Source organism: Alosa sapidissima, chromosome 12, assembly GCF_018492685.1.
Source record: "Alosa sapidissima isolate fAloSap1 chromosome 12, fAloSap1.pri, whole genome shotgun sequence".
NCBI lineage: Eukaryota > Metazoa > Chordata > Actinopteri > Clupeiformes > Clupeidae > Alosa > Alosa sapidissima.
In genome coordinates, this window is record NC_055968.1 from 26698290 (window position 1) to 26719347 (window position 21058).

A 21058-nucleotide genomic window follows, 5' to 3' on the forward strand; every position below is an offset into this window, starting at 1 on the left:
CAATAATGATTAGGCCACGGTTAACTTGCTCCCCGACATGCCACCGACAGGAGAGACAATCCATCACATGTGACACGTGGCTTGAATTGGGGGGTCCTCTGCTTCCACCCCGGCCTTGTCAACCCTCGACCCCACCCTCCAAATCTTTTAGTCCAACCCTCATTCATGCCTCATTCCTGACACCTTCACCTCCACTAACCCCCCCCCCCACTTCCCTCTGCCAACATGATGATGCCCAATGATCAGCATCAGCTTCTGAAGTGATGGGAATGCACACTGTGGCCCTAGAGAACTGAATGAAATGCCAGTGGAACAGAAAAGCTGTGAGGGCTGATACCAGACCCCCCCCCACCACCACCTCTCCAACCCCCTTTTTGCGCTGCTCGGGGAACAATACGCCCACATAGCTGCTGCTCACATTCCAACCGTCATGACTAGGGAGCAGTGGAGAGAGAGAGAGAGGGAGAGAGGGAGGTGTGTGTGTGGGGGGGCTTACTGGGCTGTCAGCGAGCAACTGAGTGAATGGGCGGGCCTAGGCCTCTCTGGGTCCTGCCCACAGAGGGACACTCCCACCAAGCAAGCAGCCAGCTGAGCAGGGAGTGAAGGGAAAAAAAAACAGCCTGTGGGACTTCAACTGCTGGCCTCCATTTTACCAAGTTAAAAAATAGTCTGGAGTCTGGTGTGGACTGTGATTAGAAGAGAATAGAACTCCTGTGACCTTCCAGTCTGAACAATCCACAGGGCACATTTCACAGACAGATAGTCCACAGGAGACCCACTTACAAAATGGGTGTTTAAGAAAAAAAAAAAGAAAACAGCCTAGTAATAAAATAGACCTTTCTCAGCCCACAAAATCTGCAGATAGTGTGCATACACAGGGCAGACATTTTGATAAACACTGCTGTGGTTTAGGCACCCATTCCTCTGACAGCCATTTTGAACTCTTCAGGAATGCAAATTGTTTTCTGGATAATTACCCTCATTTTGTCTACCACACAGCTGTAAAGGCTGCCCCAAACAGCAAACAACTCTTTCACAAGACGTTGAGAACCATCGTCCTGCTTCTCACTGAATGCAAAAAAATAAATGCAACTCAAATGCTAAATCATTTTTATCCCATGTTGACAGAAATGTTATAAACTGAATTTTCAGTCTAATCTTAAGGAAAGAGGTTATAGGCAGAACTAAGTAAGGGATTCTCTCATGTCATATCTTGGGGCAACATTTACTGCCATAGCTTAGAGTGAAAACTAACAGAAAATTATACAAATATCTATCTTTTGATATTTGTGACTGGAAAAGTCTGCTGAGTGGTGCTTGACATGGCATGCAGTCTGCACTGACCAAACAAAAACAAAAACGTCTTCACCAGAGCAGGACACCAAGAGAAGCAATAATCTACTTTCTGATGAAGCAATTTCTGCCATAACCCCCCCCCCCCCTTCCCCTCCCTCCGTGATCTTTGAAGTCTGTGACTCATGTTTATTGTTTTTAAACTTTACGAAACCCCAAAGAGATCGGGATGTGTCCCTGCAGCCATTATCCTGGCAAACAAAAGGAAATGACCAGTTCCATATCCTGTAGACAGAACCATCGCTTTCAACTGCTTATTGAAAGGGCTTGCAGGGGTGGGGGTAGGGGTGGGGGATTATGGAAAATACCGCTCCAAAAACAACTGTGCACACGGCCATGGGTAAACTCATGCTGGCTTTATTTAATAGCTGTTAAATGGAGATATACACTGTCAAGAATGATGAGAGGAGCCAGAAAAAGCCATCAAGATGAGCCAAAGACAACCGAGAAGCTGGAATTTGGGACAGGGGAAAAGCTCAGAGGACTGGCCAAATGTTCTCTCTGTCTCTATGTTAGCATCACTCCTCTTACATATATCTTGAGAGTATCTTTCAAATGGTCAAAGAGATTTGTATGTCTGTATTTTTGTTTCTTTGTTTAAATTGACACAATCACGAAACTGATGCTTCAAATGAAGATCTTGTTTTCTTTTACATTTGAATAGTCACTTGAAAAAAAAACTTTAATCCTTGATTCCGCTTCAATCCGCTCTTTTTCCTCTGAACCCTTTGGCAAAGTAAATCAGTTTGATCAGAACTTGGACGGCAAGAGAACTGGGGCAAGCTGATCGAATCCTTCACGACACATGCGGTCTTAGCCATTGAGCGGAGTGTGTAAATGCTATTAACAGGCCGCTCCTTGGCCCAGCCTGTTGATAGGTCTGGAGGCCCGGCTGAACATTGAGCAGAGCAGAGTCTCTCAACAATGGGAGAGAAACCTGCCATCTTCCCCTGGCTGAAGGGTCACAGCTGTCTTCCCGTAAGGAGATGTCTGCTCAAGGTCAACAACGCCATGTCACAGGGCCTCCCAGAGGGGAAGAGGGGTGATAGAGAGAGAGAAATATATATATATGGAGAGTGAGAGAGAGAGATGCAACTCCTTTCTTTTACCATGAAATACTTTAGCAAACCACAGCACAAGCAGGGAAGGAGCTTCTGTAGTAATAAAGTGAGTACCGCAACACACCTCATCTTCAAAAATCAACAAGTACACACACACAGACACACAGACACACACACACAGCACAGTAGGATATGGAACTGATTTCGGATCTGTGGCCCAGTGTTTGGAGATGGAGCGGGCACACACATTTCTTTACGCGCTTGCCAAAGTCAAATTAATTTGATTATGACAGGCCCTGGCCACATATAAATAGATCTTGTTATCTTGTCAAAAATAGAAGTGGTCTCTGCTGTTCCCCTCAGAGCCCCGGCGTCCTCCGCACTCAGAAAGGGGTCATTGTTTTTAAGGTTGCCAGGCTGGGTGTGTGTGGGGTGTGTGAGTGTGTGTGTGTGTGTGTGTGTGTGTGGGGGGGGGGGGGTTAAAAAGATCAGTGCAGCAGTGACATCAGGACTCGGAGCTTGGAAACCCATCGGCAGTAAAACCGCCGCGTGCAGAGAGACAATGAGAGCTGGCCCGTTGAAAGAGAGGCCTTTTTTTATTATTATTTAAACTGCTGCTGGGGGAAAAAAAGGTCAGGTATCCTCTATACAGACTCCGACAGGCACTGTCTCCCACCCAAAAGGCCCATAAATAACAGACTGGTGTCTGTGTGCTGTATATCGGCACAGGCAAGAGGAGGCCTAGATCAGGGGCGCCACTGTGACATCCAGCCATCAGCTGTTGTGTGGCTGACAGGCAGCCCCCCACAGTATTGTAGCCTCCATTTAGCAGTAGTGCACACTCCACAACATGGGCCTTTGTGACATTAACCCCCTCTGCCAAAACACCTTTCTGTGTATCTATGAGCTTTGGTCTGTCCTAACCCCAGTGGTAAAGGGGCAAGTGTGTTCTTTGTCCATTTAAGCCAAAAAAAAAAGAAATCAGGGAGAGGTTTATGTATGCTGTTGTATGACATGGAAACACTTACGTCGTCATTTGTGGACTTGCTCCTTTAATTAACCAGATTTGCAGCAAACTGAAAACTGCTGTTATTGTTTCAAGAGTGATTGACATCTCGTCTGGTGTGACTTATTTAGGACACAAGAGGCAATGGATTGGGGTGACTTGGACATCCAAGTAATCAGGAACTCAGGAGAAATTTCCTTGCCCCTAGATAGCCCAGGAACCTGTGCCAACTGCAAGCCAGGCCAGGAGAAGAAGTGGGCCACAAAACCCACTGGTTTTAAATTCAGTCCACATGACATTTCCTTCAAGTCTAATTGCTTTCATACAATTTATATCTGCAAGTCACGCAAAAGCCTGGAGCACTGGAGCACTGTAGCACTCCTCCGCCACAAAGACACTCTTGTCTCGCAACCAGACTCTATCGGCACAGAGGAGCGCTCCAGTCGGACCAGACTGCGCTGCTGTCCAGAGTCAAACAACCAGGTCTTCATGCTCGTCCAAGTCACATATTGGACAGGAAGGGACAAGAGCTGATTCCAAAGGCAAGCAAGCTGTCGGCTCTCCAGAGGAGCAAGGGGCCCAGTTCTCTCTGTTCTCCCCCTCCCTTTCCTTGTCTCTCGGGAGAACAGACTAAGTGAAAACCAGACGGAGGCCCGTTCACTGGTGTAGCCTCTTTTCGCAGAGAGGCACATCTGTTATGGCTGTTCCACACCGACCACTCTCCCTCCCTGCCCGCTACAGCAAGAGTGGATGGACACAGAGGAGCCCCGGTCATCGGCCTATTGTTTTACCCCCTGGGTTTTTGGAATTTCTACTCTCTCTAAGCCACCTGCCCCCTTCATTCCATGCTTACCACATTGTTGCTGGACAGAGCCAGCAGACTCTCAACTCCTGCCTTTTGAAAAAGGTCAAAAGAAGCTGATGGGGGTTTGGGGGCGGGGGGGGTTAGGGTGTGGGCGTTGTTGCCGTTTTTTCCAAAACACTCATCATGGGTGAACAGCAGATATGCATGCTCTGTTGTTTCTATGCAGTACTTGTGATATGTCACAGCTAGGTGGTCCAGTGCATTAAAATGAATGTGACCAGCCCAGTTGGAAAACAACTGAGGGGTCTCTTATGACTTGCCAAAGGAAAATTTAACTCATGTCAGCCTTGACCACCTGTTGCCCTACAGTGGGATCATGGGTCATTCTCAACCAGGAAATAGTATCTAGCTGTCTATCTAGATCTAGTATCGATAGCTGACATACAAATCACTCAAATATGTATTATATTATAACAAGATGTGGTAAGAGTTATTATGACCAAGACTAAGAGAAGTATTACAAAAACCATAACCAAGCCATAACCAAGTGCCACTGGAAATCTTTTGGATCATACCAGCCTTTAGTCACCTACTATCTTAAAATATAACTTTTGTAGTAAAACACTTGTGTATTAAAAGGTTTCTAAAGAAAGAAACTGCCATATTTTCCTCCCCTAAGGGTTTGAGTTGGAGTGACTGGGTCAGTTCCTTCTGTGACATCATTACATTGCCTCTCAAATTACCAACCCACAGTCAGCCACTACATCCACTATAAGAAACACATTTCATTGTTTGGTAAACATTAAAAATTACAACTGTATAAAAATGTCACTGTCACAACATATGTGTGAACACCATAACTGACCTTGAATCTTTATCACCTCAATAACATACAATTATATACACTGTATAAGCAAACCCTATTATAAATATAACAAAATAATGAATCATTTGATATGTATAAAATCAGGTTAAAAATAAAATGTTTTAATATCCACCAGGAGAACCAGTAATAGCATTTTTTGGTCAAGGCTAGCCTCATTTCTTTGTGATGATCAAAGGATGACCAAATATTCCCCCTGACTAGCATGTCTGCCTATTGGGGACTTTAAGTGCTTCTTTCCTCATAGCTCTGCAACTAATTAATGAACCATCCAAACTGCAACAGAATATTCCTCACAAATAACAAGAAACACAAGAAGAAGACCTAAGCTCTCATAGCCTAGAAATCTAGACGCACCCTAGCGGCAGCAAATTACATTTGCTTCCAGGGCTAGTCTAGCAACTCTCCGTTGGCTTGTGAGCTCGAAAAATTAAACTTCTATCAGGCCAATCAAGGTGGGCTTAACATAAGGATTGATGGCAGAACGGTTTTCCCAACGGAATTCCCTGCTACTTGAAAACAAAGAAGATGGATGTTGCTGTTGGCCAACAGTGTGACACAAGTTAACGCATGGGTCTCAGCACTGTCCTATTGCGTGCAGAGGGAATTTGAAAGACAACCGATTATCCCGCCCCTCGGACTGAGCACTGCGAACGGTGAGTGCCCAGACCCTACATTTTAATGTGGGTCTGGCTCGTCAGGCTAAAGCTCTCAGACAAATCAGGATGAATCAAATTCCACATCATCTGCCCAAAAATAGTTCCACTTCAGAAAAACATTAGAGTCGAGTATTAGTCAGATCTCATTTTTTTTGTTAGACCGTTCAATGGCGTCAAACATATGCCTAATTACAGACTGCCCAAACATGAAGAGGAGGGGAAAAAACCCTCAGAGGACGACTGGGCCTCCAGTAAAGCTGGCTGGCCCCTGGGCCTTTTGTGAACTAGAGGGGGGTTGGAGAAAGACATGCAGCTGCTTAGCACTGATCAGAGCCCAAGCTCTTCCTTCCTCCCCTTCTCCTTCTCTTTATCTATTCCCCTGCTCCCTACTTTTATGTCGGGATGAGAGGACCCAGATCACATCAACAGAAAAAGCTCTGTTTACCCCCTCTCCTTCTCTCCAGTTCTTTTTCTCCTGTCTGTCTCGTTTTATTCTGGTGTGGAGCCGAGGACATCGGGATCCTAACACTGAACGTTTGGCCGGCCAGCAGGCTGCCTTCGCATCAATCACTGAAAACAAGGCCAGCTACCTCAGTCTCCATCACGGCTGGGCAGAACAATGTATTAAAGAGACGGAAAAACAGACAAACAACTCGCTTGAAAGTGAAGAGTCTCCACAGCTGTGATCAACAGTCAAGCGATGATGATCCATATGAACAACTGCAGACGTGAGGCCTCTCTCTCAACCCTAACCATTGAGTCTGTCAGACATCATATCTTCAATAAGACACATATTTCCTTAATGGCAAAATAGCTTTTAGTCATCAGCAATTTGCAGTGGTGTGTTTTTCTGTGCAATAATATTATTAGGTTCTTATATCAGTAAGTACACATTTTAACGAAAAGGATTGGAATAGGAGCACTACAGTGATGGTGACCAAATGTTTATCAAGTCAGACAGGATTCCCACACAGAAACCTATATCATACATTTTTTAGTGGCAGCCATCAGTCACCAAAGCATCAATTAACTGAACCGCCACATCCGAGGGATTTCCTTGCAAGACACTCTCTTATGTGGTAGGTGGCACATACATGTGGACAGATATCTACATGTCTGTCTTCACCACTGGTACCACATCTACTGGAAGCATTATCTGACATGAATCCAGTCTGAGCCAGTCCATATGGGACCGAAGCATTAGCCTCATGTGCTCAGGGGCTCATTATCACCGACAGCAAGACTTTTGTCTTTCCTGACTGTTTAATTGTAGGGTGGGGTGGGCCCAGTTTCTTCTGCTTTGTTGGTGGTGGAGGTGCCAGCTGAAGCCGTAACAGGCACAGACTCGTTCTCCGGCTGTCTGCAATGGGGGAAGGCACATCTGGACCGACACCACAAAAACAACAGGACTAGAGACTCGTGCACTGTGAGCTGTCTTGTAATACCCTACCTCACTTTTGGGATGTTAATGAGTACCATAACAAATCATTAGCCGCAAACCGGTCTGATACTGGTGTGTGTGTGTGTGTGTGTGTGTGTGTGATGGCTTGCCTTTGAGTAACATGAGCTCAGTGACAAAAAATAGGCTGCAGCAACAGATAACACCGGCTCTGTCTCTGTTTCGAAACAACATTCCTTCTCACTGCAGTCTGTCAGTTTGTTCTAATAAGTTTCCATTATCTTATGGACTTGTTATAAAGTCCTTTACGATCTGCTAAACAGTTTGCAAGATCCTACCAGAAGTAAATACCAGAAAAAATAGTTTTTAACCACTCTGTTTGACAGACCACAATGAAGCCGTGCGCAGCCGTGGCCTACTGGTTAGCACTTCGGCCCTGTAACCGGAGGGTTGCCGGTTTGAACCCCGACCAGTAGGCACGGCTGAAGTGCCCTTGAGCAAGGCACCGAACCCCTCACTGCTCCCCGAGCGCCGCTGTTGATGCAGGCAGCTCACTGCGCCGGGATTAGTGTGTGCTTCACCTCACTGTGTGTACACTGTGTGCTGTGTGTGTTTCACTAATTCACGGATTGGGATAAATGCAGAGACCAAATTTCCCTCACGGGATCAAAAGAGTATATATACACTATACTATACTAAGAGGCTTAATAAGTATTGACCGAATAAGTCAACCCATTCACTGTTACTATTCTCTCAATTATTCTTTCCACGAGACTTTTCCTGAGGGAGCGCAACTCAAAAGTGGAGGTTCTCAGGCCACTATTAAATTACCGTCCCCTCTTTAGAGGACACCCCACTGGGCCAGACGCAGCCTCCGCAACAGCTCATCTCGCCACTCAATCAGATAACTATTGTGTGCCCAGGGAATAGATTTGCTTAGCCATCTCTTTCTGAAAAGAGAGTCGAGTCAAAACACTCATTTGCATTGAGACAGACTCCTGACAGCTCCAGGATAAAGATATTCAGAGATACTGCCCCTTGCTGAAGATAGGGGTTTAACACCTTCTTATCAAGGTGACCGGGAACCTTAATCACAGGCTAGGTGTGTGAAAGGTGTGTGTGTGTGTGTGTGTGTGTGTGGTGGGTGCACATGTATGTGTGTGTGTGTTTGCATAGACAATGATACTTAGCCGGTATGGGGACTTCTACTCAGATCCACGCCCAGATACTGTCATTTCCTGTTAGACTTCGAGTACATTGGCTTAAACTCAACTGAGCAGAGGTCAACACCAGAACTGAGAGCTCGCTGCTAAGGTATCTGGAGGGAATCTTTTTATCTCCCTGAATGGACACTGATGATAACTTCAAGCCTGAAACCCTAGATGGCTTTAGCAGAGAACGTAGCTGGTGAACAAAGCTGAGCTTAATGCAGCCTCATTTCTGAGGGGGGGAGGCAAAAAGTCCCTGAACTACTGAGAACATTCATTACAGAAACACAGCAATCTCAAATTTTAGTCCACTTGTTTGTGAAATAATCTATCCTGAGGAATGTCTTGCTGAAGTGAAGACTTTAAACATGGGCATATAAAAGAATGCAACTGTAATTGATACCAACACCATGATAGATGGGCACTGGAAAACAAGTTCAACTGTGTGTGTGTAGGGGGGGGGGGGGGGGGCACTAATACAATACAAGTACAGACAGGTAGGCCTCCTGTTCAGGTGAATGACTTATATTAAAGTGGTATAGGCAAAGGGAAGGCAAGGGGGCTGTAGCTTACAAGGGAAAACAAAGGCAAAAAAAGTCTAATAGCCTAGGCTTTTTCAAGGACTCAATTACGCACTGCATAGACAGGACACTAAAAGGGGTTGTGATTTATCATTGTGTAATCTGAAACTATTGTCCATTTATAAGTTTACATATATAAGTTATGAATACATCTCTAAAGGTGTACAGCTCTCCAACTGCTATCAGTGGGTGGCCGGTGGAAGTCTAATGACACTCTTTTATTTTAAATAAAAATGGATCAATATTTTCTTAAATACATATGAGAAAAGTGTTGTTCTTCTTCCACTTAGATTGAAATTGTGTGTTACTTACTTGAGAAAATACTTTTGGCCGTTGGACGTGAGAGCCATCTCCCACCCCGGGGGCAGTGGTAGCTCCTCGGCAACATCGAAAGACTGGTGCCGGATGTGCGCATGATGTGCCGGGCTTGGCGTTGAGCTGCCCCCGACTCCAAGCTGGAAAGACGCTGGTAAGGATTTTGACCGTGCATGTGCGTGTTGTTGCTCTATTAGTCTGGGTGGGTGGCTTCCCGAGTCAGTACTGGACTGTCGGGAATGGGATCCCGAGTCAGGCTCCTTGAAAAACGACTCGGGTAAAACTTTCTTCCTCCAAGAACTGGGTCTCGGGTTCATAACCGAGTTAAAAAGCGCTTCCAGGTCCGTGTCAGAGTCCTTCGCTACATGGATAACTTGGTGCCCTGGCATGGGTTGCAGAGGGTTGTTGCTCATTTTGCTTGATTCGAAGTTGTGAAAATGTTAAAGATAAAAAAGCTTATCAGACTACAGGAACACCTTCGACAGCCCAAAACTTTCTTCTGTAGTTTTTGTTCCAAAAGAAAATGTATAGCCTACGCTGAGCTATCCACCCTACGACTTGCCTGAAAAGTTACATCAGAATAAATTCCACCAAGCGAACAAGAGAACACTAAATGTGTTCTCTTCATGAGAAAATATCAGAACACAGATTTCGGTAGACGCCAGTGACTTTCCTAGATAGATCTTCTACTGCCACTAACACTGCCGTCCCAAAGTTTGTAAACTCAACTTTTCACGGCGCCTGTGTCAGCAGTTGCTCATGAATTATTCATTGGCCCGGACGCCTGGAGGTATTAGCCAACAATTTCACGACCACAAAACAAACCTACACCCCAAGAAAACAAACATAGACAACAGAAGAAACGCAAATCACTGTAATACGTTTTGGAAGTTGGAAATAGTAAACAATATAAGAAACAACTAAATTCAGAACTTTTAAAATGCCGTAGTTTGTAGGCTATTATGGGCGGTATTATGGGCAGTCCAGATTTTCTTTCCCACTGAGATTTAAACAGATAGATCTTAAACAGATAGGTAGGCAGTCTGCACATTTTAGTTTTAAAAAAATCGGCACGAAGAAGTGGCGAGGGTGTAGGCCGCAAACAGATCAACTTTCACAGCGTTGGTATTATTCACACAGATTTGATTAGGCCATTTATTGCATGATTGAATGCTTGTCACTTAATAATGTGTGTGAAAAGTAACAATAACTCATTAGTTATTCAGAGATTAACCCATGCTATTTTCCTTGCATAAGCGTAATGATGTAGCCTTATTAATTTGACCATATATAGGCATATGAATCACAGACCGCGCCCATTACCGTGTTTATAGTAATTTTTGTACAGAGCAGCTGCAAAACATCAAAACGTAATGTTAGCCAAATTCAAACATCTTTCGCAGACGTGCGTTTATTACTACTTGAACAGCCTTAATTTTATCACCTCATCGTTTCCAATATCAGTCACCACAAATTGTTTCAAATTAGTCTAATGTAGACACACTAATGAAAACAAGACCACCTACCAACTTGCTGTAATGAGACAAAATAATGACATACAATTCATGAGCGTTTTTATTAAACCTTTGCCCAAGGTTTCAGAAGAGGCCTAACAAGTGGGTTATCTCATTCTCACTGACTGAACAATTATTCTTCACGTCTTAATTCTTTTATTTCATGACAAATGCATAGCCTAGGCTACTCTGAAATACAGTAGGCTACACTGAATATACTGAAAACTGTGAAAATAAACATAAATGTGTCTTCCATTTATCATACATGGACCCAGAGCCCATTGCCTCACCAGAACACAGAAATCCATTCAAGTCTACAGACAAAATTAATCTCAGCTATTCATGTGATTGCTGGCCACATCAAAGACACAGCTGTCCTTGCTGATGTCAAATGCTAAGGAGCAGCGCGTGCAACTCTATCATTCCCCATGCCATTACATACTCTATTCTTTGGCCCACAATGCAAAAGCAGGCTGGACTTACAGGTCTGGAATCTGTGTGAGGTCTCTGGCCATCATTTCTCAGGCCATCCTCCTCCAGCCAACACCCCCACACACACATTCACATTAGGCTACACCCGCATACACCCACCACCCACACAGATCCACACCCACACACAGAGTCTCCCCACTGCCCCACTGGCTGCCTTTTGTCTCAGTTTTATGACACCTCATCGGAGGCATAATGGATGATAAAATACCCTTTAAAGACTTGTAATGGATGTGTGACTTCTGCTCCAGGACAAGTAAGAACATTAGTGCAACACTAATACAACACTTAATTTATTCTATTCTTAATGCATCTTAATGCATTACTTCATGATTTTTTCCTTTGCACCTCATCTTTAAGTTGCTTTAAGTCAAAGCATGTTGCGAGACCACAATGTTACAAATGGACGCCTGTAGGGACTTTCCTAGTGCCCCTTTCTATGTCCACAGAATAAGTGCATCTGTTCCTTGGAACAGTTGACACAAGCAAGAGTGGTGTTGATGCCCGTCGTGAACTTTAGCACCCCACCACCCGTTCACCCTAACCACCATAAGACACCCACCTGTTTCTCACCCTGGTAACCCAAAGGGCAACTCCCCTTAGGCCCTGTCCTGCCTGATCCTACAGCTCTCCTAGAGCCTTAGCAGAACTCTGGGTAATGTAAACACAAAACCAGACAAGTGTATGAACTGTATGAAGACACTGAGACGGATACAAAGCAAAAGCAGCCTGTTTAGTTTTTTTTAACAGGTAGACGGTAGGTCGGTAGGACTGTATGTAATTGGTCAAAAGCTCTGTGGTGATGGACCATTGCACAACTGCCATTTTCCCACAGGCCGAGGACAGCATTTGCTCTTGTGGAGCAGTAATAAAGGAGTTGTATCCTTAGAAAAAGCCGATGGAGGCAGTAAGCTCAGATGTACAGGGGACACCTGTGCTGTTCCACTGCCATCTCACTGGGCATCCATTCAGTGGGGTAAGGATATGGGATATTAATTTCATCCATCTGATTATTTAGGTTAGAATAACACCCTCTATACAGTGAACCTCTGCTTAGTGATAGGTTATCTTTCAGAGGATCAGGCCTAACTTGTTGAAAACCACAGGAGACAGGTTCCCTCCAGTTTGTAACAAAGCATCTTAGGCAAACAGGTCCTCAGATTTTTTTTACTTCAGCCAAACATGGCAGAGCTGCACGTATTTGTCACCTTGCAGGTGCCTTTGCTTTCAGTTCATGTGAGGAGCGAAAGTGGTTTCGTGATAAAAGTGTGAAGCGATGAAGACTAAACTGAATGGCCAAAGATAAGTCAGCGTTTTCACTCATGGTTGAGGGCCAGTCAGGGCAGTGAGGTTTAATTATTAGCCAGACAAAAAAAAAACACTTTTGTTTCTCAGGTTAGAGGGTGATTGACCACTCAATGACTTTTGGACATCAGTGAAAAATAAAAAAGAGATGAAGATGGAATAAAATGTGACATTAATTTATGGCCCAGAATTGTACAAAAAAAAAACAAAGCAGAAATACACTCAGGCATTTTATCTTTATTCATAAAGGGTATCATTCTATGAAGTAAAATCCATGATCTGTCCATATTTCTAGCAAAATTTGTCATACCAAATGCCTTGTATTCAGACATACACCATGTAAATAGGCGCAAGAAACATTATGTTGATCAACCTCTTACCTATGACCGGCTGACAACACACAGACTCGAGTTATCACACAGTGCTATATCTTAACTCCTCCACAAGCCACCCACACACTTCCTGCTAATCTGGTCCTGAACACAACTGCGCTTGGAAATCAGATCCCTAAAGAAAGGAGTCAGCTGTATTAGTAAATGAATGACTTAATAAACTTAACATATGACTCAATATTCCTGTAAGGCATAAAAACATGAAGGACATCTGCAACACAGCATCGTGTGAATGATTACACAGAAGCCAAACACTTAATTTCCAGAATACAAGCAATAATGGAGGCAATGGGGAAGGCTGACCAAAATAAAGCTGTGCACAATATTGGACTAATGCCCTTACAAACATAAGACCACTTTTTAACTTCTAAAGTATTATTTGAGCACATGACTTGGCATCTTCTACAAAGATGATCAGTGGAATGAGTACAAAACATTTCAAGGACAACAAAATGGAAAAGAATCTTTTTTTAAAAAAACTGTTCTACAATGTAGTGTAGTTCAGTGGTGTTAATGCAAGTGCCTCTTGAAAGCTGCCAATCTTCCCTGCCTCCCCTGTCCAGACATGGGGGTGGAGGATCATCCACGCCCCCTTGTGACCAGATCAGGCAGGAGCACTCTCCAGCAATGATGTAGTCTATTTGATGTTACGCATGATGCGGCGGCAGTGGTTGGTCTTTGCCTCGGCAAGCGCTCGCTCCAGCTCGGTTATGAGGTGCAGAAGTGTGGCTGGGTCTGTTTGAAGCACACGGGCACTCTGTTTCCCACTGTTGTCCAGGTGCAGCTTCAGAGTGACTGTGGGCTTCACCTGCTGTCGCAGTGTTCGACTGGCCAGCTGGGACACACCGACAGAGGGAGAGAGTAAGCAGCAACACAGATCCACACACAGCCACACACCAAAAAGCATATAAATTACATACAAATAACATTCATCAACCATCAGTAGCATACAACATCATCGTCCAACTGTAGTGCAGTGAACAATTTTCAATGAGAGGCTAGTCTTCCTGTTCACAGGTCTCAATATAAGCAGCACAAACGGAAAGTAAATTCTATCCCTGAATGCTTTTTCTCTCATTTTTTCCTGAAAAGTCATTTATGTTTTCCCATTATTATCCATGCAGGCAAACCAGCTCAGTAGTACCTGCACATCTATTGAGATCAATATGTTTTGTATAGAGCTACCACAGGTTACTCTATACAACCACAGGTGGCACTGTGGTAACTCTATATAAAACATACTGATGTCAATGGGGCATTTTGCCCATGTTCAGGGTGGAAAATAAAAAAGAAAGATTTGCATAAGACAAGTCAAATTGGTGTTTTTAAAAAGAAGGGATCATGGAGAATAAAGAAAAAATATAAAAAAAATTGTTGTATATTCCCACAAGGTGTTTGGGTGCTCTGAAAATGAGAACCAAAAATGATGTTTTAGACTTGTAAGATCTGCTGTTCAGACCCTGAAGGAATTTATTTTCTGTTCATTGTTTTTTGTGAGAGTGTTTCTACTTATCTCAGTAAGGAAAATAAATCAAGAGCCTATGTTGAGTACAAATATGTCTTCTGAAGAGCCCAGCCAAAAACTCCAATAAAATTTGTATCAACTTTGAGGGACAGCTATGACCATGCAGGATTATCCAGACCAAATGTGACCATTTTGCTACATACTATTCCTATTTATGTACCAGCATGCAAAATTTGATGTACCCCCCCCCCCCCCCCCCTGTAAAACTGGCTGTATTTTGGAAAGTATTGATCTTACATAAGAGTAATTTTACAGTGTGTTTCCTGGGTAACATAGGTACACCTGGTAATTTTTTCAGAATTTTTTGAGACCTAAGTGCGTGGGCCCTGGTTGAACTGACGTGGAATGACCCACCTGCACATCCAGGCGCCATTCCAGATTGTGATAGTGGGGCAGAGCTAGAGCAAGTTGACTCAAAATATGCCGGATTTCCTTCCTGTTGTCCAGATACAGTTGTAGTAAAAGCTTGTTTAGTTCCTCGGAAAAGCCCAGTACCAACACAGAATCCTGGAAATCCAACTCTGAAATCTACAGAACAGTTACATTGTAGTTATGAATTAGACACATATCAGTGGTTTACATGAGCAAATCAAGTTAAACTTTATCAATTTGATTTTAAAATGCTGGATATCATTATCATAAGGGTTTATTGACCTAGCCTACTCTACTGTTTCTATCAGTATTTCTGTAGAACATTTACCATCAGTTTAGAGCTTTCAGTTAGAAGGTACACCAATCCCTCCACTCCATGTTGAACCGTCTCAGCGGACACATTCAGTTTCCCTATAACAGAGAAATGAGAACACTTCAGATGCATGTCGTGCATGTCACATTAGCCAACATTAGGTTATGCAATTCATCATAACATCAATTTGCATCATACAATTCTAAAAAGGTGGTTAGTAATGTCATGTGCAAACAGGCTCCTTACTTGCTGCGCCCTCGTATATTTTAGGATTTGATCCTTTTCTGAGGAACTCAACAGCTATTCGTCCAAATTCACCAACAACTGAAAACATCATGAGACAAAAGTGTCATTCGAGGACATTCTGAATTACATTGTAGCGCTAACGACGTAGAGATAGCTGACATCCATCTCGAACATTAAGGCCAATATACTACGACTGAAAGAAATCGTATAATGTACGCTGCATATTGTCAAGACTATAAAGAATATAGTGAAATGCAAATTACCATTGCAAGTAAGTAAATTAAGCTAGCTGTAAACAGAAATCATTCATTAGCTTACCTGATGAGTCTACTTCGTGTAGAAATCCTAAATGCTCTTTATGTTCTTCAGATAATACCAGCAACATTATCGATCGATAACTGAAAATACAGGTGCATAAACGTAAATGTAAGTTAATTGAAGTAACAAACTATAAAGGTGGACACTAACTTCTTGATAGCTGAAAGTGTCACATGATCAAACGTTTACTTCCTAAAGCGCTCCGATGTAAACCTCGGACCCGCAGGAAATTGGTTCCTGTTTCAGTTTAACTTCTCTAGTGCCATCTAGTGTCAAAATTGATGCAGGGTCTACTGTAATCTCACCTACACATACTGTAATGCAGTAGTTATGAGAAAATTCCTGTCTCTGGCATTCATCATTAGAGGCAATATTAGTCATAATTTCCATTTGCCTGTATATACATAGTGATAACGCCCTAGGCCTAGGGCATAACAACATTCCTGACCTCTGGTGTCTGGAGGCCCCAGATTACTGAACAGATACCAGTCACGAAGGTCAGTTGCCTACAATGAAATGAACTGTAGGCTTTATTGATTTTAGGTAGTTTCATTGTGTTGTATGCAGCTCTGTGCAGACCTCAGAAACTCACATTTTTTATTTGCACAGAACAGGTGCTGTTTTATTGGGCTACAATCTGCATCTGCTGTAAATAATATTACAGATCAGTACTGTAGTAGCTTCACATTTGGTTGATCCCCCAATGTCAGCATAATGAAAGTCTTAAAAACAAATGCATTTAGAGTTTCCATGGAAATAAGGACCTTAATCAAAATAAAGCATGTGTTTCTTATATTCATTTTATTTATTTTTTACATCATGCAAACATTTGCACTTGTAAGTTCAATGAATTGTTATTATTATCTTGACACATTAATCATTGCATAGGGCAACCAAAACCACATAGTTTCTGAACAGAACACTGCATGTCCTAATGGAAAACACATTGATCACATTAGACAAATGCATGTGCTCAATACACCTGTATATCTTGTACAATGGCTTGACCTGCCCTTTCTTCTGTCAGCTTCCGCAACATCAAAATTAGCTTTCAACTCGATGAGTCATCATCATGGTCCATTGTTTCATCAGCAGTGCTCAGTGAATGGAGCACTGTGCATGTTTGATGTTGTTGTTACAAGACTTTGTGCATGCTTCTCCTGGCCAGGCTGCGAGCCACACTCAACTGCTGAAGCCATGGCTTTTCTGTAAAGGCACTGCAGTACAACAAAAGCTTCTCAGGCAAAGTAGACAGACAAAAAGGGAAACAGTGTACAATGTAGCCTAGGCCTATACTGCACATTGCATATAATATTCATCAAGCAAAAATATATCATATCATATGTCATACAGTATAACTGTGTTTCTTATATGGTTTACAATTAGATTTTGGCATTAAATTGTGTTTACAGTATTAGAATATGTGCTGCATGCATTTAAATGTACACTTTAGTGGACAGGGTGCATGTGGAAAGGTTTAGGGGGCAGAATCACAAAAAATAAAAATGAGTGGTCTTGCTTTAGGTAGACTCACCTAGCAAGGGCTAAACAATAAATAGCATTTTCCCTTGTAGTGCGCCCACAGTGCTGAGAGAAGGACTCCAGTGGTGCAGAGAGGAGTTGCGCAGAGTCGGGGGAAGTGTAGACAAACAGTGGCCGCGGGCTGACGTCTCTGGAAACAGGGGGCAGTGGGACCCTGCTCTTCCATGTGTTCCCGCTCTGATTGCTATTTGCAGGATCTAGGATTTCCTTTGACCCTTTTCTTGTGGCTCCCTTCTTCCTGATGCGCTTCTTTTCTCCTCTGTTGCTCGGGGTAGGAGGATGCAGCTGTGGCAGCCGCACTGATGCATTCTGGGACGTCGAGCTGGTGGGAGGATGAGGTGGACAGGAAGGGCTGTTGTCTGTTGTGAGAGCTGGACACACGCAGGATGTCGCTGGGGCCCACGACCTTGTGGAGTTACCCCTGCTGACATTAAAGGACATCTTCGGGAGGGTGAAGCCATCCACAAGAACTGTGTCCCCCACCCTGGTTCTATATATGCATCCATGACCTACACCTTCATTAATAACTTTTCTTTGTACTCTCCGTATCCAACTTTTAATTTGAATGTAAATCTTCATAGGTATAACAAAGTCAGGGAAAGACATCACTGACCATAACTTGGTTACGAGGTGAGCTACACACTTTCTATGCCTATTCTTTAGGGCTATCTGTATTGGATCTCGACCTAGGGGGTCCCGACAGCTCAGAGTTAGGACACTGCTCCTGACGAAAAGCTTCAGGATGAGGAGCTGGCCAGTCTCTGCTGCAACGTGAATTGGGCACTTGGTGATTTCCAGGTGGTCAGTTTCATGACACCACTCTCTGTAGGGGTGGACCCCCACTGCTTGCTCTGCGTGCTCCCCTCTCTCGATCAGCCAGCTGGCCAACTCCAGATGGCCCTGAGAGGCAGCGATGTACAGCGCCACCCGCTGTTGAAACCTGACAAAAAGGCGAGGCGACAGAATATCAGTCAATGTCTATATGTCAGAATTTCCCTATCTGGACCTCTATAATCTTCTCTAAACTGTACAATAACAATAGCATTTATGACTACTGATGTTTGTATTATTTTTGCATAATTGAATGACGTCACTCAAACTTTTGGGGCATTGCTTAGATAATCCACCCGGTTTAGGACACTGACATCAGAAAAGTCAGTCTAACTTAATAATATTACTTACTTGATATTATAAACATGATTAAGAGACTAATATGTCTAGGGATTCTGTGTTCTTCTGTTGCTAGGCATCCTACACTCCATAGACCTGAGTGTTGACACACCTGAGCACCGGTCTTTCCTCCGAAAGGTACCGCTGCACTGTCTGCTTGTGTCCTCGAAAGCAGGCTTTGAGAAACTCTCCCCAGCCATCCCAAGCTTTTAAGCGTAGAGTAGACCCTTAAGGACACAGAAATGAATCCAGTCACACTCAGATCACCTACAAGACCCTCAGTAGCATGTAGTAAGCAGCACACACAGTTAAGGATAGCTCCATTAAGGGCACCATGTAGAGTTTGTTAGATCAACCATAATCGTGAAGTTCTAATGAAGACATGATTTATGATTATGTTTGTCAACATTCCTTTGATTTCTGTACATGTACAGATTCAGCTTTCAATTCTGTGACATGTTTAGGCCCAGAAGAATACAACAGAATACTGTGGAAGGCGCAAAATAGAACAGCAAGATTCATACATTGCACAGAAATGCTAAGAAACATGCCTTCAGAATGGCATCATTGTTACAGTATGTAAACTTATATAGATAATATACATTGTACTTTAAACAAAGGCTAGAAGTAAAAATGGAAATGTGTAGGGAAATGGCATTCCATGAAATCATGTATGTTCAAATCCTACCAGTTGAAGTTATGTCTGTGACATACGTCCTTACCCACTTCAGTGACATAATCTTTTAGCGTGTTGCAGTCATACAGCTTTGTGCCACTTTGAGTGGTCAGTCTGAAGGCGCTGACCGGCAGACCGCACCGCACAGACACCAGAGACCTCACTCTGGACACGGGGGAGCTCAGGTGAATCTCTGTCCCCATGAGAGACAGTGTCTCCCTGGTCACGGAGTTATACACGTACACAATGGCCTTGGTCTCTTCCTGCGATTAGAGCAATGGCACAAGACAAAGTTAGCTTCTTTTTGTCTCACAGCCACCAAACTGTTTGACTCGTTTGCCACCATCTGACCAGTCCAAGTACTACAGGTTGCAAAGTCAATACATAGACTGCTAGAGTATTGTATTATACATAGGCCTACAGTATCTTCAGAGGTGGGGAAGAGATTTTTTTTTTAAAAAAAAGAAGATATTCTTTAGATTTATTGATCACTGGAAAAAAGACCACCAAATATTTCTTAAGAATTTAAAGTAAAACCTGACTATTAATTGCACATTGCGTATCGTGAACCAGACTGTGGATGTTTAACAGAACATCCTTATGCACTAAGTCAAGTACATCAAATTGACTAGTGATATATTGACTGGCAAACATTTGCTGTCAGTAAGAAGTTCATGTTACAGTCAATGCCATTCAGTGTTAGGACCCACAAATGTAAGCGTCCAGCTATTCATGAGACACATTCCTGTTCCAGCCCCAGACAACCTACGTCTGCTCGCAGACAGTGCAATGAAATCCTCACTGGGGGTCATAAAAACACAAAGAGCATCAGTGTGGCTCTGCCTGAGACACACACGAGGACTCGCTGTGTCTCCTGGGGTGGGCTAAATCTACAATATACCCAGTCACTTGACATTTTTCTTCAGCTGTCCACCAGAGTTAAGTGGTTTTGAAAAAAGGCAGCTGCAAGTGCGCTCAGAAAAGGTGCAGATTGTGTAGAAGAGTGAAGATTTGAAAACTTTCTGGGTACACTGTAGTGTGTGTGATTAGATAATGAATTGGGAAATAGTTGAGTTGAAATGCTTCTGACAATTTTCCTTCAAACTACAGAAATATCAAATTATTACACCATAACAGACATAGACAAGACATACACATAAGTCCCTGACAAATCACCAAATTATGAACCAAGCAAAGTCCTATATTACTGTATATATAGTGAGTCCACCTTAAGCTCACAGCGAAGTGTGCTGCCCGAGGAGATCCCGACATCAGCCAGAGACCAGCTGTCCTGGAGGACAGCGCCACTGTAACTCAGTTCCAGGAAGTAGCGCCACTGCTGGTTGTCCAGATGTGGCATGCAGAAATAGTTCTGTGAAAAGGAGATTTACGGGGGTGCATAACATGTGGTAATGTACGGAAATTAACTGCATAATGCAGAGATTCCCCCTGGTGTTTGTCACACCTCGTTGTCTTTGCAATGTAACATTTGAAAAGACATGAAAGGGTTGAATATACAGTGCCTGTCAAAGAAAGAGCCAAAACGGTCAGAGTAAAGTCAAAGCCCTTGTCAATGCCAATATATTAAAGAAAGAATCACAAGAACCATTTCAATAATATATATGAATATAGGAATTTGCATTTATTAAAATGAACAGAACAGTATACAATACAGATAATGTTAATATTACCTTGACCATCTGTTTTATGATGCTGACAGTCTCGTCGTGAGAGATGTGAAAGCGCTCACAGGATCCTTCAAAAGAGATGAAGATGGACATGGCAGGAAAGAGGCGATCCCTCCCTCTGTGCCACTGCCCTGGGCTCCGGTGTGGAGAAGGCTTCCAACCTCTGGAGAAGCCATCCATGGGGTTATGGCAAGGATCCGAATAAATTTGTGAGTGTGAATGTATGTGTGTGCATGTG

At 43.3% G+C, this 21058-nt stretch overlaps 2 protein-coding genes across 2 annotated transcripts; both read right to left on the reverse strand.

Annotated features, from left to right (window-relative positions):
* Positions 1 to 12795: 12795 nt before the first annotated feature.
* Positions 12796 to 15953, reverse strand: commd2 (COMM domain containing 2). Its single transcript, XM_042056276.1, has 5 exons — positions 15745 to 15953; positions 15427 to 15504; positions 15196 to 15278; positions 14850 to 15023; positions 12796 to 13805 (listed from the first exon to the last, which is right to left on the reverse strand). The coding sequence occupies exons 1-5, from the start codon at positions 15809 to 15811 to the stop codon at positions 13608 to 13610; spliced, it is 600 nt and encodes a 199-aa protein (XP_041912210.1). The 5' UTR covers positions 15812 to 15953; the 3' UTR covers positions 12796 to 13607.
* A 668-nt stretch (positions 15954 to 16621) lies between these two features.
* LOC121677519 (protein ANKUB1-like) lies at positions 16622 to 21058 on the reverse strand. The gene is made up of 6 exons (XM_042056273.1): positions 20824 to 21058; positions 20361 to 20504; positions 19179 to 19395; positions 18569 to 18683; positions 17279 to 18226; positions 16622 to 16961 (listed from the first exon to the last, which is right to left on the reverse strand). The coding sequence occupies exons 1-6, from the start codon at positions 20998 to 21000 to the stop codon at positions 16880 to 16882; spliced, it is 1683 nt and encodes a 560-aa protein (XP_041912207.1). The 5' UTR covers positions 21001 to 21058; the 3' UTR covers positions 16622 to 16879.